Source organism: Podarcis vaucheri, assembly GCF_965113315.1.
Source record: "Podarcis vaucheri genome assembly, chromosome: 3".
In the NCBI taxonomy this organism is placed as follows: Eukaryota; Metazoa; Chordata; class Lepidosauria; order Squamata; family Lacertidae; genus Podarcis; species Podarcis vaucheri.
This window is the reverse complement of record NC_138761.1, coordinates 79363263-79390673: the sequence shown is the minus strand read 5'-3', so window position 1 is coordinate 79390673 and position 27411 is coordinate 79363263. Positions and strand designations below refer to the sequence as shown.

Sequence of the window (27411 nt, the reverse complement as noted above, 5' to 3'; positions counted from 1 at the left end):
AAGTAGCATCAACAGCAAACACACCTCAGTCTATGAAATGTTCTTCCATGACACAACTTTAAAAAATATATATACTTAATTTTCAGAGGAACAGCATTGCTTCTTCCTGTTTGACCAAGTAGTGGTTTTCAGTTATGTCATTTGCGTGCTGAGGTCCCCCAAAACCCCTACCCCAATAACTCACACATCACACATAATTTTTGTTTAAGGTTTTTGGCATACTTTTGGCCACAACTTTATTTTCATACAAATTGAGAGTGGTTGCTTAGGCATTGGTTATGACTATCTGTCCCCCCCGCCTTGGGGACAGCGCTGACTCCCGTGAGTCAGCGTGTGGAGGAACAAGACCAGGGACAGCTGGGACTGCGACACAGACCCTCAGCTATTCCCTGCTTGTTCCTTGGGAACTTACACGGCCCGCACCCTGCTCCAAGGGTTTGGACGAAGGGATGGTAAGCCCCAGAATTCCTTTAACGGAATTCCCAGCAGCAGCAGCATTGGAGGGGCAGGCACAGCCAATCCATACCCCTCCACCAACCAATTTAACCAATGCCTAACCGCCAACCTTACAAGTTGTGACGATTTGCTAAGCAGTAGGCAAAACCCAAAAGGCACACACTAATCAGCCAATTGGAAAAATTCCTACTGGGCCCCCGCACCAAGGCGAACGACCCCATGACAGGCAGAGCAAGGTCAAGGCGCAAGCCCAAGCAAGGGAGGGCGGGCGGGAGATCCGATGTCCACAGCGAAAGAGAAAGAGAAAGCTGTGGACCTTGCTTAAATAACCACTGATCCCACCCCTAAATTGGCAACATCAAATTTACCCCAGTAACACCATCCTCCAATCTGCTCCAGGCCCCTTGAATCTAATACTGCCTGGCAACCAAGTGGAGTTTTGTTCGGCCCCATCCGCAACACGTGCTCTCTTTTAGTGAGAACACGCTTTGCGTGCTGAGGTCCCCCAAAACCCCTACCCCAATAACTCACACATCACACATAATTTTTGTTTAAGGTTTTTGGCATACTTTTGGCCACAACTTTATTTTCATACAAATTGAGAGTGGTTGCTTAGGCATTGGTTATGACTATCTGTCCCCCCCGCCTTGGGGACAGCGCTGACTCCCGTGAGTCAGCGTGTGGAGGAACAAGACCAGGGACAGCTGGGACTGCGACACAGACCCTCAGCTATTCCCTGCTTGTTCCTTGGGAACTTACACGGCCCGCACCCTGCTCCAAGGGTTTGGACGAAGGGATGGTAAGCCCCAGAATTCCTTTAACGGAATTCCCAGCAGCAGCAGCATTGGAGGGGCAGGCACAGCCAATCCATACCCCTCCACCAACCAATTTAACCAATGCCTAACCGCCACAGAGCCTTAGCTCACCGCCAAACCACTCACAAATGCAACCCTTCCTTCAATCCCAAAGCAACCATAGCCAACCAGGTGTCGTTCCCTATAGGGGAAATATTCACCCTAAAGCTGGCAGCAGCCTTGAAGGTAATCACAGGGTGCAAATCATGGAACCACCTGAAGCAAAGCCTATTTTACTTTATTATTTTAATTATTATTATTTTATTTTATTTTATTTTATTTTATTTTACACTTCCTTATTAACATGCTTCCCGGCCTCTTTGGTGGTAGTTTGTCTAGGCACTGGTTCCTGACTAGCTGCACCTGACCTCAGCAGGGCAGCACTGACGACTGGGCCCCACCATATCGTCAGTACCAGCAACATTGTGGGGGAGCAATGAATCCCAAGGCAATCGCATCCCGCCAGGTGTCGTTCCCCATAGGGGAAAGATGCACCCCCCATCTGCCCCAAAGAGGGGAACAGTCTTGAAGAAAATAGCAGGGTGCAATATCACAGAACCACCTAAAGCAAGGACCTATTTTATTTTATTTGTTATTTTATTTTATATGTTATTTTATTTTATTTGATTTACTTTATTTATTTTATTTTCCACCGCCATATTAACATGCTTTCTGGCCTGCTCGGTGGTAGTTTGTCTAGGCATTGGTTCCCGACTAGCTGCACCTGACCTCAGCAGGGCAGCACTGACGACTGGGCCCCACCATATCGTCAGTACAAGTAAACAGCGTGGGGGAGCAATGAACCAGGATCAGACTCAAGCTCACCCCAAATGCTCCCAGGGACTCTTGCGTGGCCCTACCCCTCGAAAGGGGTTGACAAAGCATGGCAAATCCTTGGTTTCCTTTAATGGAATATCTTTGCGCATTGGAGGGGACAGGTGCTCCAACCCCCCCTCCAGACCACCTTGAACCAAATGCCTTAAATTATTTTGAGTCCAGGGAGAGCTGCCATCAACTCAATCCAAGCCCTCTTGCATGCAGGAATGCAACTTATGCTGGAGGAAGACAGCAAACATTCTCGCCCAGCTGTACCACCAGCACTGCGGGAGGACCTGAACAGGTCACACTCGACCGCACCAAAGGAAGGACCTCCTCCCAAAGCATTCCCCATCTGGACATCCAGTATATATCCACATGGGCAGGAAGACTGAGATGGCGCCCCAGTCCAGACTTGTCAGCGCGCTTGCCAGCCCAGTGTACAATGCTGTGGCCCAAATGTGCACCACTGCTCCTATGAGAAAAGGAAATAACAGACAAGCATCAGCACAGACATCATTGTGACACTTCCTGATATAACCCTTGTCAGCGTCAGACTTCCAATGACCCGTATTCACAATCCTGTCTACAGACAGGCCCCCAGTGTGCAGCCTTTGCAGCAGCACTTATTTGGAAGGAATGAGGTGTATTCAGCGGTAGGCAAGCCGCAGGCCGTAATAACTTGTGCACGGCGTAAGCACATTAATGCCTGGCTAACGGGAACCCATTTTCATGCACTAGGAGTGGGCCAGCCCCCAGGGGAATGAAAAGCCAATTTTTTCTGGTATCCATAACCGTGCAAGGGCCCTCCTCATCTGTAATGGGAAGCCTGATTGTGGCACTCCTGCCCACTAAGTCTGTTTTAGAGTTCCCAACTCTAATGACAAGCTCCAAAGCAGATAAGGAAAAGTCCTGAAGCAATAAGCCTCCAGACTCTCAGCCCTGTGCTGGCTCCAACAACCATTTCCCCAACCCTCAGTGCCCAAAATGCAATGGAATACTGAAAGGAGTCTCGCCTTGATCTTTTACCAGCAGACAAGTTTTAACTTGTTGCAGATCCTGCCTAGGTAAAATTGACCGACTTCCTGCCCACTGTCCTATGAGGTTGGAGCCTATTCCAACCTTCCAAGGCCCTGCACATTACAAACTTTATGCAAGGGTCTCTGAAGAATAAAGCTTCAGTATAACAGACATTGCAGCGGACTGAATTCTTATAGTTATAACAGGACGCCCAATCTGCGGCAGGTGGACCAAATACTGCAGGATCTGCTCAGAGGATGGGGGCCAGTTCATCTGAATGGCCGAGGACTGCCAGCTTAAGGCTAAGAAATCCATCCAGGCCTTCCCATAAGAGCTAAAAGCAGAAGGGGAAATGGAAGCTGCTGCTCTCTGTAATTACTAATTGTTGTCAAAATGCCACAGGTGGTCTGGAAAAGTCTGGCAATAGCTGAGTCTGGAGCCCAGGATCTGAAGCGCTCCATCTGAAAATGGGATAGAGTGTCAGAGACATCATTAGAGGATCCCGTAATCAGGAGAGCAGAAAGCACAATAGTAAACCTTAAGCGGTGCAGCTCAAAAGCATGAGCGGAGGGGCGGAGACTCTGCTGGAGCGTGAGAACTGTTTAGCCAAGACGCTCACCACTACCTGGTTATCAGACCAAAAGCAGATCCGATGGTCACTGAACTCCTCGGGCCACATGTGAACTGCTACTACAATGGGGAAAACTCAAAAGTTAGGTCACATGATTGCCTCACCATACCGGGCTTGAGGCCATGGCTTTGCACACCAGCAGCCCCTGAAATAAAAAACCAAAGGGCAAAGATCCAGCAGCATCAGCATGAACCTGAAAAATCCCTGTGCAAGTATCCTGCCATGGCCAACTACTATTGCATACATATAGGAATTGCAACCATTGCATGAGATCCCATTGCATGAGAAAGGTAAGGGGACCTCAGGCCGCAGGCAGCCTGGCCTAGTGGGAAGGGAAGGGGCGGCCTGGGGCAACCACTCTGCATGCAAGATTAATTAAGTGACCCAGCAAGATCGGATCTGATGAAGCATCACTTGCTACAGAGGAAGTATTACAAAATAACTTCCTTCAAGGCAGACAGCTTCTCCATAGGCAAGTGGTATGTTTTAGCAACGATATCCAACTGGATCCCTAAATAAAATGGGAATATGGGCAAAAAGTATTGATGTATTGCTTGCCAGCTTCCAGCCCTGCTTGGGCAGGGGGCATCTTGTGCTGCCATCATAATACGTAAATTTACAGGGCCGACGCTGGCCAGAACCGCTAAAAAAAGTCCCGACAAAACTGCCGCCGTGCCAGCTTCCTTTTCAGACACACACTGTGCAATGCAAAAACACACTCCGTGCGGTGCTCACACAATCCATGCAATGCAACTATACTCCGTGCGATGCAGCTACACACTCCGTTCAATGCAACTACACACTCAGTGCAAAAAAAAAACACTCCGTGCAATGCAAAAACGCACTCCATGCAATGCAACTACCCTCCATGCAATGCAACTACCCACTCTGTGCAATGCAACTACACACTCCATGCAATGCAACTACACACTTCATGCAATGCAACTACACACTCTGTTCAATGCAACTACACACTCCGTGCAATGCAAAAACGGACTCCGTGCAATGCAAAAACGCACTCCATGCAATGCAACTACACACTCCGTGCACTGCACACACCCTCTGTTCAATGCAACTACACACTCCGTGCAATGCACTCTCTGTGCAATGCAAAAAAAAAAAAAAAAAAACCAAACCACACACACTCTGTGCAAATGCCACTACACCCTCTGTGCAATGCACACACACTCTGTGCAATGCACACACACCCTCTGTGCAATGCACTCACACCCTCTGTGCAATGCGCACAACCTCTGTGCAATGCAAATGCAAATCTCTCACGCAATGCAATGCAAATGCAGCCCGTGCAGCGCTGTGCCCTGTAACGCACAGAGCAAACTGCAGTGCGGGCACACAAAGGTGCTTTCTCCCGCTTGCATATTGCAAACGTGGCGCCTGTTACATCCCTCGCAGTGAGGGAACCACCAAAAGGCCCTCGACACTGGACCTAAGTGTCCAGGTAGAGCAATGGGGGAGCATGCAGCTGTCCCATATAGGGACCAATCCTGCAACCTAGGCATTACCGGCACTATGCGCTGACCAGCTGAGTTATCCAGGATGATCCCTAAAGACCCGGGACAGCCTCACCCTGACCCCTGTAGAGGTCCAAGGTGATGTCTGAATCATGATCCCTGCTCCTCTTTGCCCTCCTCCTGGATTGCAGCCTTCGAAGATGCTTTCTTCTGGAAGAAGACACCTGGGGCGTCCACAAGTCATCCCCTGAGGAGAGGCAAGCTCTTGAGGCATTTGCAAAAGCCCAGTCATAGTCCGCAAAAACTAAACAATGTAAGGAACTGGTGAAACCAATGCTTCATGGACCACATGGGGACACTATTCAGGCCGGAAACGCTTCCAGGCCATCGAATTCTAGGGCAAAGCCCTAGGATCACCTGCCAGGCCAGGCATAAATGTTTCCAGTGAAATAGCAGAGTTGAAGCAGCCCACAGCTTGTCCAGGTACCCCTGCTTGCCCTTTTAGAGGGAAGCACCCCTTCAAGAAACCCAAAGTTCTTTTATGGACCGAACTACCCAGCAACAGAATAGCCCAAAAGGAGCAGTTTGTTTTGTTTTGTTATAACAATGGCTAAGAGGGGGATATGAACCCTGTCTCCCAGGTCCTAGTCCTACACTTTAGCCACTAAACCACAATGGCTCGCCTCTAAAATGGCAGTCGCCACTATCAGGGCAAAACAAACTTAAAGAAAATAAACTTGTTCAGAAACAGCATAGTTCAAGAGCATATACAGAGTGCTCATAGTCATTGGAGGCACAGAGAGCCTCTGCCGCCCTCTGATATACATTAGCAGCAACTGAGCCTGCAAGCAGGTACATTCTTATAGAGAGGTCAGAGACTTAACAATTAACTGCTACCTGTAGCATACTTAGGCTCGGAAGTTATGCCCAGGCCAAATAGGGCTCCACGCCTCTGCTCTTGAGAATCTTAGTCTCATAGCAATATTAAAGGAACTCAAAATAGTGCTCCCGCCCAAGGCTAGATTAAAATTTGGCCAACAGCGCTGCACACACCCAAATAAAGCCAACCTTCGGGGGTGCTGTAAACGAAAGTGATTCCAGCTAAGCTGGGAACAGCCCTGACTAGCCCCACAATTTACAACAGGAGAAATGGGGGAAACCTTTTTGCGAAAGAAAGGCAAGCCACAGATACAGGGAGAATCTTCCCACAGGGCAGGGTAAGGGGTGGGGTGGGAAATTGAACAGGAAAAAGGGGAATTAAATTATTTAAGGGACTAAAGAGGATTAAAAGAAGGGGGAAATAAAGAAATGTAACCAGACAATGAGAAGTTTGCATCACTGTCCTCCAGACAGTCCAAGTGCTCCATGTGATCCGATGTCCACAGCGAAAGAGAAAGAGAAAGCTGTGGACCTTGCTTAAATAACCACTGATCCCACCCCTAAATTGGCAACATCAAATTTACCCCAGTAACACCATCCTCCAATCTGCTCCAGGCCCCTTGAATCTAATACTGCCTGGCAACCAAGTGGAGTTTTGTTCGGCCCCATCCGCAACACGTGCTCTCTTTTAGTGAGAACACGCTTTGCTGCCACTGAAGAAATCAATTAGGTTAAAAAGAACCCCAACAAAAACATATCTAGCCCTCTTGTAAACTACAGTAGAACTGATGATAGATTTAATATATTGGCATCTTTAAGTTCATTTAACAGATTGCACGCAAGTTTTCTCGAGTAATTCCTAACATAATTTTCCATACTTTTTTTCCATATTTTCTCAAATAGGACCTGGTGTTTGTAGGGCTAACATCAAGACAAGTAAAGCTGGTAACTGATGCAACCCTACAAAATGACTTGACTAAAGAAAGAGGGAGAAGAATTAAATCTGGTTGATAATGCAAGTAAGATAACTTATTAATGCCTGTGGAAGTATGAAACCCCTGCTTACTCTTACTTTCTAAAGCTTTTTAAAATAATTCCCTCCTCCAAAAACCTCTCATACAGAAGAAATCAGTGCATTAATAATAGCTCCAATATATTAACAGTTTTTATTTGTGCCTTGTGGAGATCTGGTCCCTTTATGAATAAAAGTTAGTACTGTTTCCTTTTTGACCCAAAAGACCATACAATTAGTTCCACAGGCACAAAGGAGAGTTGTTCTTACGTTTCTCAAGCAACTGCATCACTATTCCAGGTGACAAATCTCTCTTGAAACTAAGGGCAGTTACAGAAACAGTTTGTGACATGGACTTAGAGGCTTGGCATTCCAAAGGAATAATGGTAGTTTCCATTGGGTATATACATAAAGTAGCTCTTTGGATCCTGAAATTTGTATACAGTCATACCTCAGGTTACAGACGCTTCGGTTTGCACACTGCGCCAAACCTGGAAGTACCAGAACGGGTTACAGTACTTCTAGGTTTCGGCACTTGCGCATGCGCAGAAGCGCTAAATTGCTCTTCACGCATGTGCAGAAGCGCCGAATCGCAGACACATAAGTCACGAACACTGCGGGTTGTGAACGTGCCTCCCACACGGATCACGTTCGCAACCCAAGCGTCCACTGTACTTTAAAAAATGCAATATGGCATCAATTGTTTTTGGTCAGGGCTCAGCCTATGACATAGAACAGGTAAAATTCATAGAAATGTAAGATGCTTATATCCCACTGAAATCAATAGGACCCCAAACAAAATCCCATGTGCTTCAGCAACTAAAATTCATAGATTTTAATGTTATGGTTTCAATGAGACCTAAGCATGTTTAACTTCTGCTGGACCACAATGAATGTATTTATATATAGCCTCAGTTAGAGCGACATGCACTGAGCTTCTGAGATTCACATAAACTCAGTGTTTGCAGATCTATCCTTCTGAAAACAATGTTTGTTAAAAGATTGTTTACTGAAACACTACAAAAGTTGGATAAAAAACTAAACCCTTGCAGGAAGAAACAAAACACACAAAAACAAAACACCCCTATACAGTTCTTTTTAAAGTGCACAAAGATAAGTAGAATCTATTTTGAATATCACTACAACTCTTGGAAATGTTAAATTAAATAGAGACCTTTTGGCTCTGCTATGGTCCCATCTGCACTATACATTTAAAGCAGTATCATACCACTTTAAAGAGCCATAGCTTCCTTCAATGAACCCTGGGGTTTATAGTTGGTTAAGGGTGCAGTGAGTTGTTAGGAGATCCCTATTTCCCTCAAAGAGATACAATTCCCAGAGTGGTTTAACAATCAATCCTTCTTCCCTGGGAGCTGTGAGAATTGTAACTCTGTGAAAGGAATAGGGATCTCTTAACAACTCTCAGCACCCCTAACAAACTACAGTTCCCAGGATTATTTGGAGGAAGCCATGACTGTTTAAGGTGGTATGATACTGCTCTAAATACATAGTGGATATGCGGCCTATGTTGGCATAAAACAGTAACATCTTTTATTTTTTAAAAAAGTAAGTATTCAGCCCAATGTACCATAAAATAGCAGCATTAAAAACATCTACAATTAAGTGGACCTGCAGTCATTGAGCATCAAACTTGAGAAATAATTCAAATAAGTCTTCCTCTCCACTGCAGAAAGCTGTAGGTAGTGGCCACAATCCACAGAAAGCTACACGTGTGCAAGGGGGAAAACTGCACATAGCAGGAGTTTTCTTTGAAGTTGTATCTGCTGAAGGAGGAACCTAAACTGCAGCAGTGGAAGCTGCTGTGGCAAACAGAAATCTCTGTCTGCATTATTCTTCCTTTGTGCACATGGAGCTTTTTGGGTTTGTAGCCAATATCTTTGTTTAGTCATATACTCCAGTAGCAAAGTCCAAATATGATCTCTCTCTTGAAATTGCACATGGTAGCTGGAATACGTACTAAAGTTACAAACATGGCAGCTAAAGAAGCCATTGTATTTCAATCCACCAAAATTTACGTACATCAGAAAAAGAACAAGTGTCCCTTTGCTGCAAGTTTCACACAACTGACCGGTGCTCCCCACACACATATACTGCGCTAGGCCGGATACGTCTTCTGGTGTGACCAGGTAGCTGTGGCAAAAACTTGAAGTACTTCGGCATCAAGTCTAAGCATGCATCGTGAAATTTCTTGATCCTCCAGTAGTAAATCAATGGGTTTAGGGCAGACTTGAGGTAGCAGAGCCAAAGGAGCCAAGCGCTTATCTCAAAGAAGTTGTGCTTCTGATCGAAGTGGCTGTTGAATGTAGCAATAAGGCTGTAGGTGGTGAAGGGCGCCAAGCAGATTATGAAGACAATGAACAAAATCAATATGGTGGTGAAGGCACGAGTTTTAAAGCTCATATCAATGTTCATCTGAAAGGGTCTCTGAAGGCTCATGAGACCAAGTTTGCTAGCTTGGCTGAGGCATATGCTATCTGGGTGGCTGTGGATGCGAACTGCGTTGTGCCGTACAGTGTTGAGGATGCCCATAAAAGAATACAACATTACCAAGAACGGGATGAAAAATGAAATCAGTACCACCAGTATCACATAGGCACGGTAGCCAGGGCTTGTTGTGTAGCCAAACACACACTGAGGTGCTCTGGAAGGTAGGAGGTTGGGGTTTCCCAAAGAAAGCGGGAAAGCCACTACGAAGGCTGCAGCCCATGAGACAGCAATGAGGAACTTTGCCCGGTATGGATTCAGCTTATCCTGCCTCTGAACTATTATAAGGAACCTGTCAATGCTAATGATAAGCAGAATGGCCACCCCTTCGATGACAAATAGCCAGAAAAACATGGCCGAGACTCTGCAGAAGATATTCCCAAAAACCCACCGGGTTGTGATGACAGTTATCAGAGCAAAAGGCATGTTCAGCACAGCAAGCAACATGTCTGCAAAAGCCAGGCTAGCTAGGAGAATGTTAATAGCCGATCGCATTGCAGTCTTCTGATAGACCATTAGGCAGACAACAAGGTTGCCAAGGAAAGAAACGAGGAGTATAAATATCATGGCAGCAGAAAGAATTACCTGGAGCGGCAGGCTTAAGCTCTTGGAGCCCGATTGCAGTGGGTGGGCAGTTGTAGTGTTGGTTGTCAGAGTAGTTACCTCAGTGATAACCATGGCACCCAAGTGATATTTCAGTGGCTGCGTTGTGCCGCTTCGAACCAAGAAGGAGGGGGTGGTGATATTTGCGTACATATTTTCATAGACAATAAAAGTTGCATTGAATGTCCCAGAATGAGCAGACGTCAGCATTGCAGAAAAAAACATCACTTCCCACAGAGCAGAATGCAAGGGAGAGATAAAGAGGCTTCAAGGCATTTTAGCATATAAGGGTGGTGTCATGATCCATGGCCATGCCCCAAATCGTAGTTAGAGATCCAGCAGGGAGAAAGTAAAGCTTCACCCTTCATGGCAGTGCTTTGGTCTGAAAAATCAAGCAGGAATTAGAAGGTTAGACGCGAGTATAATGTTGTTGCTTTTGCTTAGCGTTAATGCATACTGAAGACAAAGTTGGGGGTGGGGAAGCATCTACTACAGAAATCAAGGGAGGATGCAGTGCTGCATATGGCTATGATCAGAAGAGCTGCACAAGTAAACCCTAGAGTACCAAAAAAAAGTACATAGTAGCCTCTCTTTCCTATTGCATTGTCCTGTGAGATTCTGTTTTTGAGAACCTTGCAAAGGCACATTCAGACATAATTTAGGAGCAGGACCCCTTTGCACCACAACTTTCTTCAGACAAGTTTCTGCTGCGAGTAGGAGACCTTTAGGAAGTCTGTGTGAGTATTAATTCATTTTAGTCTATTCTACTGTGATTTTAACTTTGTAAGTTTTAAATTACAGTTGTAAACTGCTTTGAGGGGTTTTTCCCCAATAATCAAGTGGTATATAAATGTTATAAATAAATAAATTAAGTAAGTAAGTAAGTAAGTAAGTCAACAAAATTTTGGCAAGTCAATTTAAGTCCAATAGTCATCTCTTTCTCTAGTAACAGGCTATACTCTTTGCAGATGTTCACTGGAGTACTAGAGAAGAGTAACAAATGTGTTCATCCTTCCATTAAGAAGACTTTTGTGTGGGTTTTGTTTTGTTTTTGACAGATTCTCTATGTGCAGATATACTGACAGAAGGACAACAAATGTACACCCCACTGTAGGGAATCCACTTGATTGTCACCCCTGCTCCTCCCTAGATAAGCAGGTAGTGTTGTAGAGTAGAAACAAGGTAGGCTCTTGTGTATTGTGGAGAAAACTGATACTACTGTCAGATATACTTTCATTTAGTTGTCATGTAAATGTTAGTAGTAGTCTAATGGGAACATACAAACCACATGAAGGGTAGCTAATTTAATGGTCTACAGCAGGACTGGGGACTTGGCTTGATGTCACAGTGATGTCAACCCCCATGGGTCTTTAGATGCCCCTTTCAAAAGGGCTTCCTTGCCCAGAACTTTGCAGGCACTACCAACAGTGCCTGCATACCCGCTTTACAGCTAGATTGAAGTAAAACCTATTTCCAAAGCAGCAGTTACAAACGACTATGAGCTGCAATTAACCACTTTCCCATATACACACCTTTCTTTCCCATTTCACCCAGCTTTGATATTGATGCTGATGGAGTATGTCCTAATGCTAATAATTAACTGGGGCATAAACACGAGGACAATGCCAAGACGTTTCAAAAATTTAGTGAGATTTAGCAAACCATTTTAGGTATATTTCAACCAAGACTATCCTTTTCTTTCTCCACTCCCACCCCCCGAAAAAAAGCTTAAATATGCAATCTACAATAGCAAGAGAAATGAAATTTGGGCTATTTTTAGTTGCGATGAGTTGCATAAAAAATCTCTGGCAACAAAGCCCATAAAGGCCTATGACTCAAATAATACAGCAAGAAGCAAGGAAAGACTAACAGCAGTAGCCCACGGGGGAGTGATGTAAAAGGTAGCATGACAGGAACAAATAATTCAGGTGAAGAATAAAAGATAACAGAAAACAGGGGAAGCCGTTTCTACTTATGTGCCTCAGTTCTTTGTAACATATATTGGGCAAGTCAGTAAAAATAACCAGCAGGTTAAGTGAAGAAACTAGAGACTTGGCATATATTGCTGAGATTATTCTCAAGGATGTCCCAGTTCAGGGTAGTGTTTGATTTTTGAAGCATAGGTGGTCTGTAAGCTCAACTGAACTAAAGTTCATGTGAATTAATGTAATAGCACCAGGAGAGGGAGAAGGTCTAGAAATTCACCTCACTCCTGGAGAATGAAGAATCAGTTAGGCCAGGGGTTTCCAAACTGTGTTCCATATACAGCATCTAGTACAGTTCATTACAATTGCTACAAGAGGCAGAAAAATTATTAAGTGGTCCTCCAAGACACTCAGCAAATTCCAAGTGGTCCTAGGGGGAAATAGTTTGGGAACCAATGACTTTCTTAAGCCATCTTTGTGTGCCTGCTTGAGATCTGCTGTGGTGATGTCTCATAGAGCAGCGGAAATGTTTGTGCGCACATGTTTGTAAGTGCAGCAGTATGGAAGAGGGACTTTTTGTCACAACTACCGCTTTTGCGGTAAAAGCCACAATGTGCAAGCATAGTCTTAAAAATGTAGGACCTATTTCAGCAATAGTACAATGTCCCATAACACATAAATCTGCAGTAAAAATAAAAGTAGAATCTTTAACAAAATCTTCAGTAAAGATGAAGTTGAGTTACAGCACAATCCTAACCATGTTTACTCAGAAGTAGGTCCTACTGTACTCTGTGGGACTTACTCCCATGTAAGCAGGGTCAGGATTGCAGTCTAAGTGGCAGTCCAAAGACCACCAAGTTGCAAGTATCTAATGCATTCCCACACATTTCCCCCTATATAATGGCTGAACTTCATTATTAGATTCAGATAAAATGAAGGAAGTGATAGTAACTTGTTTCAACCTGTCATCTTAAAACAATTTGTATGTTCTTTTATACTTCATGAACAAGATACTGTTTACCTGGGATAAAAATGTTAATCTGGTGCTGGTTTTTAAAAATTGAGTCGATGGATTGTAAGAGCAGTCCGTTGCATCCTATACCAAGCCTTTCACTGCTATTATTTATGTAACCATAAAAACAAAATTAAATTGGGTACTTAGGAAGGCTCTTATTCCCTTCAAAGGGAAATAATAGCTCAAAGGGGTCATGAAGCCATCTTAGAAGTTTTCTCCCCCAGTTCTGTGACCTAAGTAAATGACATTATTACGTACATCCAATTTATGAAGGAAGAGATTATAAAAGAACAATAAAATTTTAATGGGGGGAAAACTGCATTCTCAAGGAGATAATCACCATTTGATTTTCTCTTTCAAAAACTTATCAGCCTAGGCAGCTCTTTCATTTGTTTCAGCATTAATTCAATAACTGACAGACCAATGCTTGTGGCTCAAATGAAGTCAAAGATTGTTGGACAGATGACATCCTGTAATTACCAATAAAGATTTATCATTGCTGTTTTGCTGAACAAAGGTGAGTAAATATCAGCAATAAATTGCAGTAGTATCTCACAGACTAGTCCAATATGCCAGTTCTATGAAACATGGCTGCTAGCAAGCATTCAGCACTGCCAGAACTTAGAAGAGCTTCCCCTGCAGCCAACATCTTCAGTAATTCCCGAAGAAGTTGCTTCAATCTATTCTAGTAAGAGCTGTTACCATAAAAAGTCCATCCCCACTGGCTGTTCTTCCAACCCAGATGCTTATGGACAATATCATGAAGGAAGATACTGATCACTATGCTGGTGAAAAAGACCCTAGCATGTGAAAGGGGCTTATGCACTGCTCTAAAGCATTGCCTGCAATCATAGAGGATAAAAGTTAATAAAACGTCAAGACAGCATGTCATATAGTTTCTGTACTAGATTCAAACAATTATTCCTATCAGTAGTACTGGAAATACAGTGGTACCTCGGGTTAAGAACTTAATTCGTTCTGGAGGTCTGTTCTTAATCTGAGGTACCACTCTAGTTAAAGGGGCCTCCCGCTGCCTCCGCGCCGCTGCCACACAATTTTTGTTCTCATCTTGAAGCAAAGTTCTTAACACGAAGTACTATTTCTGGGTTAGCAGAGACTGTAACCTGAAGCGTCTGTAACCCAAGGTACCACTGTATATAATTCACTACTTGTCTCTAAACATCACAGTTTAACATACAATGTACATCTTCACAAGGCGTTAAGAATCAGAAGTTAAATGGGTCTTACTGTCAGGTAAGCTATTAAAGGACTGCAGTCTTAGTTGATTCTCAAACTTTATAGGCAGAGCAAATCAAAGCAAGCCTGGCCCCAACAGTCAACCAAATCAGGCGTTAGCCAAAAGCCCGGACCTGAATGCTGGTTGGACAGCACTGATGTCTATATCCTATCCATGGTGGCAACAATTATATGTAGCTACACTGTCTTGGTCTATAGATCTGTGAAATTTACAGTCCAGGTCCTAGTGGGACTATAAATATATAAAATGTATAGATTTTACAGATCTATAGTATGAAACACTGCAGTTTGTTGAGCATTCTCAAAACTGCTGGATTCATACCTGGCAATTCAGCATCAGCATAATGCGGCTATGATCCACAGCCCATTTACTCCAGAGCAGCCCCTCTAGATTCAAATGGGCTTTATGCCCGCACTCAGCCCAGCATCCAACAATAACTCTGTCTGCAAACACAGAAATTCCACCCACCCACTGCAGCCTGCATGAGAGTAGGCAAAGTAGATAACCATTTATTATTAAGAATGCAATCAGAAAAGGCATAATAGGACAGCCAAAATGGTTTTCACTTGACATTGAGATCAAGGCCTCATAACTTTTGTTTGCATTACATGAACTACTGTACTTTTTTACTGCCAACATTCTCCAACCAAACTGAGGAAACAAAAAAAAATGGGCTCCACACAATAGAGCTAAATCCTATGCTCACCTATCAACTCCTCAGAAATCCATGCCAAATAGGTTCACAGGAAACACCTGCTTGACATGAATAAAAATACAATCCTCAGAACATATGCTTGGTAGTAAATTCCACAGAATAATGATTTTCAGTCTATGAAAATTCCAGATAAGCAAAAATGGGGGGGGGGGGGGTTAGCAGTGTCAATACTAAACAATGGGGGGAGGGGAAGACCTAAGCCCCGAAACCCAACAAATAAAAAAACAGCTTTGGTGCAGTTGAAAATACAGGGAGCGTGATTCACCTAGCCAACCCCATTAGCAAGAACTTCCACCTTACATGACAGGGCTTTCCCCGCTCTCCTCCCCCCATGCGCTCTGCAATAGGTTCAGCTGGGGGGGGGGCAGAAATACCCCAGAACAGAGTGCAGAGGGAAGCAGCAACCCTCACGCAGATGGAATGACTGGAAGAGCGTGGGGCTGAATTCCACCTTGTGTTAATGCCAAAAGCATTTCCCAAATGATTTTAAAATAAATAAAGTTAGCTCTTGAGCAGAATAGAAGTTAACATAAAAAATCAAACTGTAACAAAAAGCCAGGCCCCCTTCCCTGCTTGAAGGCCTTCTTCAACTATATTCCCCAAAGAGGCACTGAGTCATTTTGCTTTGCCCCTGTATATACAAGGAATCATCTGAGATGGAAGGAACACCTTTTGAATAGCAAAGGTAGACATGTTGGCTTACAGGAAAGATTCCCATAAGCCACATTGGCCCAAACTCAAACCCTTGCACACTGTTTGGGGGGGGGGGTTGCCTGATAACCAACCCAAAATGACACAAAATAATGTGCAAGTTTTTGAGCTCCAGAACATTTCATCAAGCTTGGTGGTAAACCAAGCAAGGGAGAAAAATGTCAGTTGACATTGGACTCACGTAATCTGCATTTAGTCAGTCTACAGATGGAATTTGGGAGAAAGTAGTAGAAATGCATATTAGGCTCTCTTAGGTGCTAAACAGGTTTCAGATTGCATCTAAGACTGCTGGGAGCAAAAAAATGTGCAATGGTTGATCCCTCATTTTTTTAAAAATGTATAATTTAGCTGTTACCCATCATCTGGCAAGAAGAAGAAGAAGAAGAGTTTGGATTTGATATCCCGCCTTTCACTCCCTTTAAGGAGTCTCAAAGCGGCTAACATTCTCCTTTCCCTTCCTCCCCCACAACAAACACTCTGTAAGGTGAGTGGGGCTGAGAGACTTCAAAGAAGCGTGACTGGCCCAAGGTCACCCAGCAGCTGCATGTGGAGGAGCAGAGACGTGAACCCAGTTCCCCAGATTACAAGGCTACCGCTCTTAACCACTACACCACACTGTAAGTTTCCTTGAGCAAGTCACCATCTTCCAACGTTGCTAAACAGATCCAAATGTCACTTGTATTTTCAAGATGAATTAAATTCTGTTAACATTCTGACTATCACTGCTCTTCAACTCAACACTCAAGTCCTGAGAAACATGTAACTGGGACCCGTATCACTGCTTAAGTTAAGCAGGTGATGGACCACATCTGTACCTAGACGAGGCCAACCACTGGAGTGCCCTTTAAACTGCTGTAGACTTCTCACTTTTTGTGATACAGGGAAAGCATGTAGAGTTCTTTGTATACATTAATGAGCAATAAAAATTAACATGGTATTTTCAAAAAGTCAGGGAATTAATATTTCATACTTCTGTTTTATCTATCTGCATGAACCTAAAATACCAGTTCCAAACAGCATGATGTTCTGTGGACAGTCTGCTGCCACTTCATTTCCAAGTCTGTTTCCTTAGCAACACTTTAATCCATCTGGCTACAGGCTTCTAAATTTTACAACCATGTTCCTATCTACACCAGAAATAGACTACAAAGGAATTTATACTACCACTCATGCAAAGTCACTAATGTAATTAATCATGCTAGTAAAACAAATAGTGTGGCTAGCTGTAAATAATTGGGGAGAGAGCCTGGATTATTATATATAAAATGCTTATTATGATCAGCCCACAACTGAAACATCAAATAGCTACCAGTTTAGGTTTGCTCAAAGTATTTTGAACACCCGTCTCTGCCAGACACGCACACTAGGCACCAGACACAGTAAACAGCAAAAGATTTTGAGGTTTCTGCCCTCAGTTTGATGTAGAATGAAGGTTACAATAATGTAATTTAACAAAGCAAAACTTTTGAAGCTCCTTCCCACTTGTTTCAATGATTGGGCTACGATTGGACAAGTTGCTTGTCAAATGACGAATAAGTGCATTACACAGAACAAATGCTCTCCAGATCATACTTGGGATAAAATGGGCTAATTAGGCTAACACAAGGGTCTGTTTTCTTTGAACAGACATGTCATAACCAGCTTTTGAAACTCCCTCAGTTTCAAAAGCAGTTGGCCATGTAGTACGGAGGCCGCCACGTAAAGTAAAAGTAGTCTCAAATCTCTTGTCTCAGAGGCTTAGTTTCACTGTTATTTCAGATTTGGATCTGTACAGCTCTCCCACACACCTTCCCACTTTCCATGTGTGTTTATCTGCTTTCAGCTCCTTCGTCCCTCTCCACCGTTCCTCATTTATGCCATCTGTAGCTGTGCTTGGCACAGTCAAGACTGATACTGCTATCAGCCACACACACAAAATGCCCAACCCAGCCATTTACCCATCTCTGAATCCACTTGCTTTTGCAGGCTCTTCTCCTTTTCTATGCTATCTTCTGTCACTTTCCTTGCCCTGGCCCAGAGGCAGGGAACATGTGGTCCTTGGCTTTCATGCAGACTTGGGTGGGAAGAGCACCCAGAGGGAAGGATGGGAAAACCAGGAGGACAAGCGAGCAAAATCAGATGGAGGGGTGCAGGGAGGCGGAGAGTCAACACAAGTGATCAGTTCAGATTTCTGGCAACAATAATCTGTTCCCAATGAAACTAAGAGGGAAAGTAAAAAGGGGTTGGCAGAGAGGGTTAAAGAATCCTTCCCTTTGGTGGCATGCAACCCCTGAATAATAATTTTCCCCTAGCAAATCCAGCCCTTGACAGGAAAGAGCTCCCTGGCTCTCCCTAGAACACCTTCACTTTTTAATTACATCTATTGTCTACTTCCTTTAAGTTCATATAACCAAATGCACTTCCTTTTCACCTGCTTCATTCCAGACCAGACTAGGTATTGAAATCCATCACTCCTATGCTCATTTGTGGTGGTTATCATGGTATTAATAGATCTTACGCTTTCCACCTCCACTACCTTCTAAATTCTGTGATAATCTGGCACAGTAAATTTTCCCTATGGTATCCCATTTTTATTGTGTTCATGTGGGTAGAGCTTTGACTGACATCATATGTCCTGGCTGCTGTAGGTGTCAGAAGGTCTGACTATCAAGCTTTTATTTTTCAATGGTTGTGATTGAAAATACAATGCAAATAAATCCCTCACCTGCACTTTACAGCATTCCAAGCGCTAGACTTTGCCTTTACATTTCAGTGTGGATTTCTTTCTCCTTTTCTTTTAGTGACATTTCTGTCACTGGAAAATTGTCATTCCACATCCAGTACTAGTTACGGTTGCACAAGCCGTAGAAGCAGAATGTGGATATGGACATTGAAACACATTTTCAAACACTCATGCTGAAAGCAATTTAGTTGGTAGCAGGACGCAAATACGTTTGCATCTGAGTGTCCTTACTTAATCTGCATTGGTCATTGCAGCCTATTCCCAATTCTTATCTTAAGACAAGAAAAACCAGTGTAAGTACACATTCAGCATTTTAGATGATATCCAACATTTTTGCTTCATGAAAGTGCTTCTACTCACAGAAGCACCCTGTTTGTGAACCTAACCCTCATTCAGTGGAAGGAAGCTACCGCAATTCAGGAAGGGGAAATCCTAGATGTCACCTAACACTTAGAAATCACACCATAATTCTGCATACAGTGGTACCTCAGGTTACACATGCTTCAGGTTACATACGCTTCAGGTTACAGACTCCGCTAACCCAGAAATATTACCTCGGGTTAAGAACTTTGCTTCAGGATGAGAACAGAAATCGTGCTCCGGCGGCGTGGCAACAGCGGGAGGCCCCATTAGCTAAACTGGTGCTTCAGGTTAAGAACAGTTTCAGGTTAAGTACGGACCTCCGGAACGAATTAAGTACTTAACCCGAGGTACCACTGTAATCTTAATGCAACTTTAAATAAAATATAGAAAGCTCTGTACAATATATATATATGGAGGCAGGAAGGAGAACAATAAACTGGGAGATGGTGCTTAAAAAAATATGGAAGCAAATTTAGAAAACTATTTGGCAATGTAAGGAGTCGTCATTGGCTAGGACTATTCAGAGCCTCTGGGCGGGGGGGGGGAGAAAGTCCTACACCATCACCACAGATTCAGGGTGGTGTGGGAGCTTGCTCTATAGCACATACTGTGAGTCAGCTGCAGAAAATTATAACTAAACATGCCAGTCAGTGTTCCAAACTAACAGCAGTGATTGGAAAATCCATACTGGCTCTTGTTTAGGACATCTGTAAGTGAGCCCACACCATCTTTCATGATAAGATAAGTGTGTGTTTGTGTGATCTGATCATCATCCTATGGATGCAGGTGCATAGTCTCAGCTTCAGATGGTTTAAGCAAGCATGAGAGAAGGTACAACTCACCTGTGCTCCTTTCTAACACTTCTTTTGACTGCCTGAAGCTACTCAGAGTGCATTTTGGGGCAGTAAATCTTATAGCATAAAACATGTTAGCAAAGCTAACCAGAATATTTTGCATACGGATGCTAAAATAGGATTTGGGTAGAGCTGGTGATAAGCCTTTGTTCCACAAAAAGTTGGAGCTAACCTACTTTTGATTGCTATTGTGCCATTTTTGTAAAACACACAAAACCTAAAATTGGCTAAAGATAATTTCATGGAAGAGTAGCTCAGAACTTATTTGTTCTTGCAGAAATATTTTAAACTATTCAGCTACATTAGGGATTTAGTACCATTTAGGATAATTTACAATTTATTTCAATTATAAGTTACTGAGACACTCTCCAGACAAAAAAGCTCATTAAATAGTAAAACTGCTCCTATACTGTACCATTGGAGGCTGCAGATGGTGGCTGTATGATTAGACACTCCCCAAAAACATAAAAATAAATGTCATATGCACACTAGAATGGTTATTTTACTAACGTTATTATCATGGAATCACAGAATTGTAGAGCTGGGAGTGGCCACAAGGGTCATCTAGTCTAACCTCCTGCAATGCAAGAATCTCAACTTAAGCATCAATTGCAGATGATCGTCCAACCTCTGCTTCGAAACCTCCAAGGAAGGAGAGTCCACCACCTTCTGAAGGCATCTGTTCCACTGTCAAACAAGCTCTTAGAATCATAAAGTCATTCCTGATGTTTTGTCACAATCTCCTTCCTTGTAACTTGCAGCCATTGGTTCAGGTCCTTACCCTCCAGTGCAGGAGAAAACAAGCTTGCTCTAAGAGGCAAAAATGAAGGATCTGGAATCTAGTTCCACACATAGCACTTTTGTGGCTGAATTACTAAGCTCCATACTAAAAGCACTAGTAATATTGTATCTTCACAGCATGGTATCCATTTCAAAAGCCAAAAGGAATCAATGAAGTCTTTTCCTACTGAGTCAGTATTAGATTTCCTACTCCTTCAGAAGCAACTCTCATCCCTCCTGCCCCCCCCCAAAAAAATTACTCCTGCATCTGTATAGTTCTCAAACCCAGCATAGGAACAAAGTCTATTCCTTCTTTCCAGGTTCAGCCATCCCATACTTGAACCGATGCATCAAAAAACCACACAGATTCTTAGGCAGCACAAACTTCTGGAACACAACTGGAGCAGAGATGAATTAAGCATTAAACCAAAAAGGTTGCATTAATAAGGTCTTAGAGGTGAATCAATGATTCACATAAGCATATGGTACAGTCCTCAGCTGTACTATGTAACATCAGAATCCAAGTGCTATAAATAACCTATTTTTAAAAAATAAAAAGCGCCCACACTTCCAAATCTAAAATGTCAAGGAGAAGGCATTTTAATTTGTTGGCCCACAATTTATGACTCGAGTCCTATACAGTGGTACCTTGGGTTACAGACGCTTCAGGTTACAGACTCCGCTAACCCAGGAATAGTACCTCGGGTTAAGAATCTTGCTTCAGGATGAAAACAGAAATCGTGCTCCGGTGGCACGGCGGCAGCGGGAGGCCCCATTAGCTAAAATGGTACCTCAGGTTAAGAACAGTTTCAGGTTAAGAACAGACCTGCAAAACGAATTAAGTTCTTAACCTGAGTTACCACTGTATTCTGTTATGTGTAAACCCTGCTGATTCCAGTATAATCTAATATACATATAATGAGATTCAGACTTGCAGCCCAAGTGTGCTTTGTCTTTAAGACTTCTGGATGGTTGATTACTCTGCATTTCACAAATCAAGTTGCCAGCTATACAGTCCATAACAGGAAGTCTGGAAAGGTTATAAACTTTATTAACTTAAAAGACCTGAGGGCCTCTTAAGCCATTAAGAGTTTCACTTTAATGCCATAGACTAAAAGACATCTAGCCTGTTTAAAAAAACATTTATCCATTGATGAATGCTAAAGTTTGGCTACTGTGCAAAATAAGCAGGTTAATGGACACAAGTTTGAATACTCATGGTACTCAACACTTGAATCTCTGAATATGCACTTGTTAACAGCCAAAGTACTGGCAAAGAGTGCAGTCGTCCAGGAAGTTTTCCTGCACAAGCTAAATAAACTCAAAAGAAATGAGTGTTGCGCAAGGGTCTCCTTTTTGAGGATGAAAGTGAATGTTTGGCCCATACACAGAAGCTACTAAGACAAGCAGCGGGGATGTTTCCAAGATAAAAGGTTGTGGGTGAAAATTTGGTAGTTTTGAAAAAAATCTGCATATTACTGTCCAACCAGAAAACTGCTGGGTTGAATACTCAGCATATTGCTTTTAGATGTTAGCGCCTATGGCTGTTGGACTCCAACTCCAACAATGCCAGCCCACTTGGCAAAAGGTCAGGGTGATGCAGGTTAGAGTCCAAGAATGCCAGGAGGCCACAGGTTCCCATTTCTGGTTTAAATATTGCCTGAAATGTTTTTGTGCATCTCCTGTGTGTGTAAGCTTCCTCTTTTTTGGTATTGGGAACCCAAGAGTTTATTATTATTTTATTGCAGCCCCAAAGTGGGGGCAACATTATGACTACATACAGCTATACAAGGTGACGGATCCTATAATTTTCAGGAGAAAATAGTGATAAAAAGCAAATAGCTTGTTAAACACTAGCAAGGAGCATACTTTGAGACTCGGAGCCAGACTTATTGTAGGAATGTTTGCACTTCTTTACTGAAGTATAAACTCTCATGGAAAAGTGATCCCTAGAAAATTACGGAACTCATTTATTATAGATCTATATCTCTTTCTTGTTCTGCGCTGACTCCCACCCAAACCACTGACCAGCACAGATGTGCTTAAGTTTAATTTTGTGACAGTGCCATAAGTCCCCAGGCCATTCTTTGAATGCTAACTCTGGACAGACTACAGATTGATGTGGAGAATGGCTGATTTCTGAAAAGCCACTGATTTGGTCATACCCATACATCACAACATTGATATAGTGCAGCTCATTTGAACCCCAACTACATTCTTTTGATCAGCAGAGAGGCTAAAGGGGAGCATTAACAAAGACAAGACTTAAGCAACAACAGTTCTTCTACTTCTCTGAACAGGACAATGAACGATGGAAAACCTGGGATATTTATATCCATGTTATATACAGTAATGACAAATCATTTACTGCAGTAAAGGTATATGGATTGAAATCTTAGCCACAGTTTTTAGTTTAAGATTGCTAATTCATGGGATCTTTACCTAAGGCTACTCTAATAGCACAGGAACACAGACTGGGATCATGCTAGCTAGCCCTGTCCTTCCACCAGTGAAAATTAACCGTTTTAATACTACATCATCAAGTCAGAAACAACTCACTGAACAACCTACAATGAAGTCATGGCAACTGAGACAAGCATTCAGGTGAACTAGATCTTCATATCCCAATCCTAAACACCTCACATGGGAGTAAGGTCCCACTTAAGATTTCGAACTCTTGCTCGCATTGCTAAAATAACCATGATTATATAAAAGCATCAAAAATGCTACTGAATGATTTAAAGAAGTAAAATTTCCAAATTTAACAATGTTCTACTGGCACTTATACATAGGATGAAATGCTGTCATACACTTTAGTAACTTGCCCATCTCTCCAGTGGTGAAGGAACCGCCCGGTGACGCACGTGAGACGTCTGTACGGGCTGCCGTGCGTGCGCACTCCATACAGAATGCCACACCTGCGCAGTCTGTATGGGATGCTGCACATGCACACTCCATATGGACTCCCGCTTGCACGGTGAGAGCAGCCCATACAGACACCGCACAAGCAGCGCCCATACTGACTGCGCACACCCTCGGCATCTCTACAGCTGGGGGGAAGCAGGGGCCATCTTGTCACACACACACCCAGAGTGGCACCCGGGGCAACCCACCCCCTCCGCCCCACACTTAGCACGCCCCTGCATCTCTCAAAGCAATAAGCATTATTTGGAATATGTGCAACAGGGAAAGTTACGTTTTTCAAATTAACATTGGAAATATCTATCTCACTTATTAAAGAGAGATCCAGACACAGCCTATCCAATCTATGGGGGGGAAAGGCTGTAATTCCGTAGTTACTTGTTTGGAAGTAAACCCATCCAGAGAGCACTTCAAAAGTGGTTTTAATGCAGTAATCTACACTATATCAGTGCCTTATTCTCTCTTTACTACACAGTTTGTCATGAACTCTGCAGCCTGGAAACTTAATAAAATGTAATATATAAAAAGAGTTAAAGAGAATAACTTTTCCACATTCCTCCTGGGAATGCACACTGCAGTCTTCATGACAAAGCAGGAGTGAGCTGTTCTGACATGCCTGTACCACTTGCAACCCACAAGGCCTAATGCAGCCTAGCAGCCACATAGGCATCCTACCACGTGCTTGATAAAACCCACCAAGTTTTGTTGCCTCCCTGAGGTCACATGGCTGGCAAGCTGCACCTGATGTGGTGAGTTAGAAACTCTGGAGGGATGCTTTAAATTAAAACACAGTTCTGCAAAAAGTAATATTGTTGCTTTCACAAGTTGCCTTTTGTTTATCTCCATGAAGTATCTCAGTACAAAGAATGCGAGTAAACTCTTTTCCTAAAAGTTATTACCCATACCAAAATATTAAGGCAGAAAAGGTATACTACACAGAAGCATATGCTCACTAGTTTGCCTAATCAAAGAGCCTACCTGTTATACGTGGCCTTAGTCATTGCAGAATTTACAGCTTTAGCAAGCTGCAGTAGAATTTCAACTCTCTAAGGATGAATTCAGGCAACAACACACTCTAAGAAATAACTAACTTACAGGTGGTGATATGCAAGTAGTGTACACTTGAACTGCATTCATTCTGGCATCACAAACCACTCTGTCACCAGAAAAAAAGCTTTGCAATAAGGAAATACAGAACCATTCAAATGTTCTAATATTACATACAGTAGCATGCACTGTATAGAGTTACACTGCAATACATACTTGCAGGAAACATACATCCCATGGGTCTAAATAGGGCTCCCAAATTACCATTCACGGGGTTAGATTGAAGCACATCAAATTGCAAATTTCAGCTGAAGTACCCTGGTTCTGAAGTTACCAGCAAATCAACCATTTACATTTTAGCTGTGAATTTACTTTCCCTTACAAGATGGCAGGGAGCCTTCACCACCTACCTGAATTACAGCCCTCCTAAAATATACATATTTCACCCTATAAGCAGTTGCCAACCCCCCCCCCAACCTCACATTTACCGACAAATGACTACAAAAACAGTCCCCTTTCAATAATCAGAATGCATGGCTATAAAGTCAACCCAGATTTACCTGTCAGAAACTGAAAGGGAGAAAAACAAGATAAACTTAACACATACTAAGGAAATAAATTAGTGCTTTACATTACATGTCCATACATGCATAAGCTCAGTGAGACTTACTCCCAGGTTACACACTTACACTGGAGTAAGTCCCACTGAACACTGTCCAGTGAAAAAAACTGCTCCTTATTTATTGTAGCTGCCCAGAGAACTTCATGTTATGGAGTAACATACAGATGTTTTATGTGTGTGTGTGTTTTATATATAAAATATAAAACTGTTCTGTTATAGCTCTTTTTAACAGCTTTTAAAAATGTGGTTAAGGGACCTCATATATTCGGAAGTGAAGGACTTCCTCTCCTTTTAACCAGGATTCAATATTTCACCACTTCAGGAAAGGAAGCATAAGTATGTGAAGTTTGAAAGCCCTTATTAACCCACCACATAACAGTAAGTTTGTACATACAGTAATATCATTTCACTTCTAAATACCATCCCTTGGTTCTGTAGTCAGAATACCAACATGGAGGACACACGGGGGCGGGGGGAATGTGATTTAAATCTGAATCATGCAATTCCCTACCACTCTGGTTCTAATAACTCTGATTGTAGCAACAGAGGATAGTGAAAGTGTATTAAGGAATAACTAATGTGCCCGAATGACTTAAACACACCAATTCTTTAATCACTGTCAAGGATGCTGCAGTTGCCCTTGGTGTTTTAGACAAAGTTTAATTTGAGACAGGGAGGGTTTAGCAGGAATTAATTAATTAAAGGCCAAAGCCGAAGTCTGAGGCGTCAGTCCTCAATACATCTAGGACTTACTGCAGACCTCTGATTTTATAAATTAAGGCAATGGAATCCATCTGGTCCTAATTTGGGTTCCTGGTTTTCAAAAAGTACTCTGGCACCTTGCAAAACAACACACATCCATCCATATAGCACCACCATACATATATATATATATATATATATATATATATATATATATATATATATACCATCCCTTGGTTCTGTAGTCAGAGCCAACTCCTAAGGGCTGAGAGGTCTTGCCCCCCCAATAAAATGTTAGAGGGGACCACAACCACCCCAAGTTGAAGGGCATTGCCATTCAAACGGGTCTTGTGATTGATTATGCAGGGCAGGGCTTACCTCCCCCCCCCCCCAATATTTTGTTCAAGTTGGCACCCTGTCTGTGTGGATGTATATGTATAAATATATGTGCGCACACACTGGTAAATCCAACGCTCCCTTCATTTCACACTCACCATCACCAACGTGCATCCCCATCTCTGCTCCCCCCCCCCCCGCCCCAAGAATGCATTGAAAGAGCTGCGGGGAGAGATCTACCCTTTAAGGTGATGAAGGAGTATCTAGATCACATCCAACCTCCCCTCCCCTCCCCCCTAGCAGCATGTGCTCTAAGATATGAAGTCGGGAGCGAGGAGGGGGAGGAGGACAGGATCCCAAGTCCAGCATCTCCGAATCGCGGCGAGGTTTCGCTCGAGCCCCTCGCCCTCGCTCGGTTCGCAGCCCCGCTCCATCTAGCCACACGCGGCTCCATCTGCTCCTGCCCCTCCAACCTCCTCCTCTTCCCCCTGAGATTTAACCTCACCTCAAAACAACAACAACAAGCCCGGGTCCTGGGCAGGCGGACGCGCGAGTCGAGGGCTGCTGCCTCCGGGAACTTTCCTGGCGGACAAGAGACCCGGGAAGCCGAGGCTTCGGCGGCGGCGGCTGCAGCACTTCGCCTCTGCCCCAAAGTGGAGAGAAGAACAAAAGCTTCCAAGCCGGGGGGAGGAGGAGACGGCCAAGGCAGCAAGTGAGGAGCATCGCCTGCGAGCTGGAGCGGGGTCTCTCTCTCTCTCTCTCTCTCTCTCTCTCTCTCTCTGGCTGGATTTACCCCTCAGCCCAGCCCGCCTTTCCCCCCACCCCCATCCACCCACGCAGCCGCCGACCCCTCCTCAGCGCAGCCGCCCCATTCGCTCCGCGAGCCTATCCGGGCGAGACAGCTGCTCGCGGAAGGCAGAAGGAACCTGCCCGCTCCCCCGCCCGCCCCAGCCTCCTCGCTCCTGGGCGAGATGAACGAGTCGCCGGCGTCGCCAGCTCCCGGGGCGGAGCCAAGGGGCCCGGGTGGGCGGAGGCTGGCAGGGCGCCCGAGCGTCGCGCGCAAGCGAGCCGGCGAGCTCTCTACCTCTCTCTCCGTCTTCCCCGGACGGCGCGAGGCTCCTTCCGAGGCGCGCGGGCCTCTTCTTGCCGCAGCTGTAAACGCTGCCTTCGGCGCCGAAGAGCGGCCGGCTC

At 43.8% G+C, this 27411-nt stretch overlaps 1 protein-coding gene across 2 annotated transcripts; it reads right to left on the bottom strand.

The window, feature by feature from the left end:
- Positions 1–6837: 6837 nt before the first annotated feature.
- GPR63 (G protein-coupled receptor 63) lies at positions 6838–27193 on the bottom strand. 2 transcript variants are annotated; one of them, XM_082216668.1, is made up of 2 exons: positions 26726–27193; positions 6838–10630 (listed from the first exon to the last, which is right to left on the bottom strand). In XM_082216668.1, the coding sequence occupies exon 2, from the start codon at positions 10471–10473 to the stop codon at positions 9217–9219; it is 1257 nt and encodes a 418-aa protein (XP_082072794.1). In that variant the 5' UTR covers positions 10474–10630; positions 26726–27193; the 3' UTR covers positions 6838–9216. The 2 variants fall into 2 exon arrangements, with proteins under 2 accessions (XP_082072794.1, XP_082072795.1); XM_082216669.1 differs by lacking the exon at positions 26726–27193 and adding an exon at positions 15153–15204.
- Positions 27194–27411: the final 218 nt, after the last annotated feature.

Coding starts and splice junctions, on each gene's coding strand:
- GPR63 (XM_082216668.1), bottom strand. CDS start 10,473: ATGTTTTTTTCTGCAATGCTGACGTCTGCTCATTCTGGGACATTCAAT.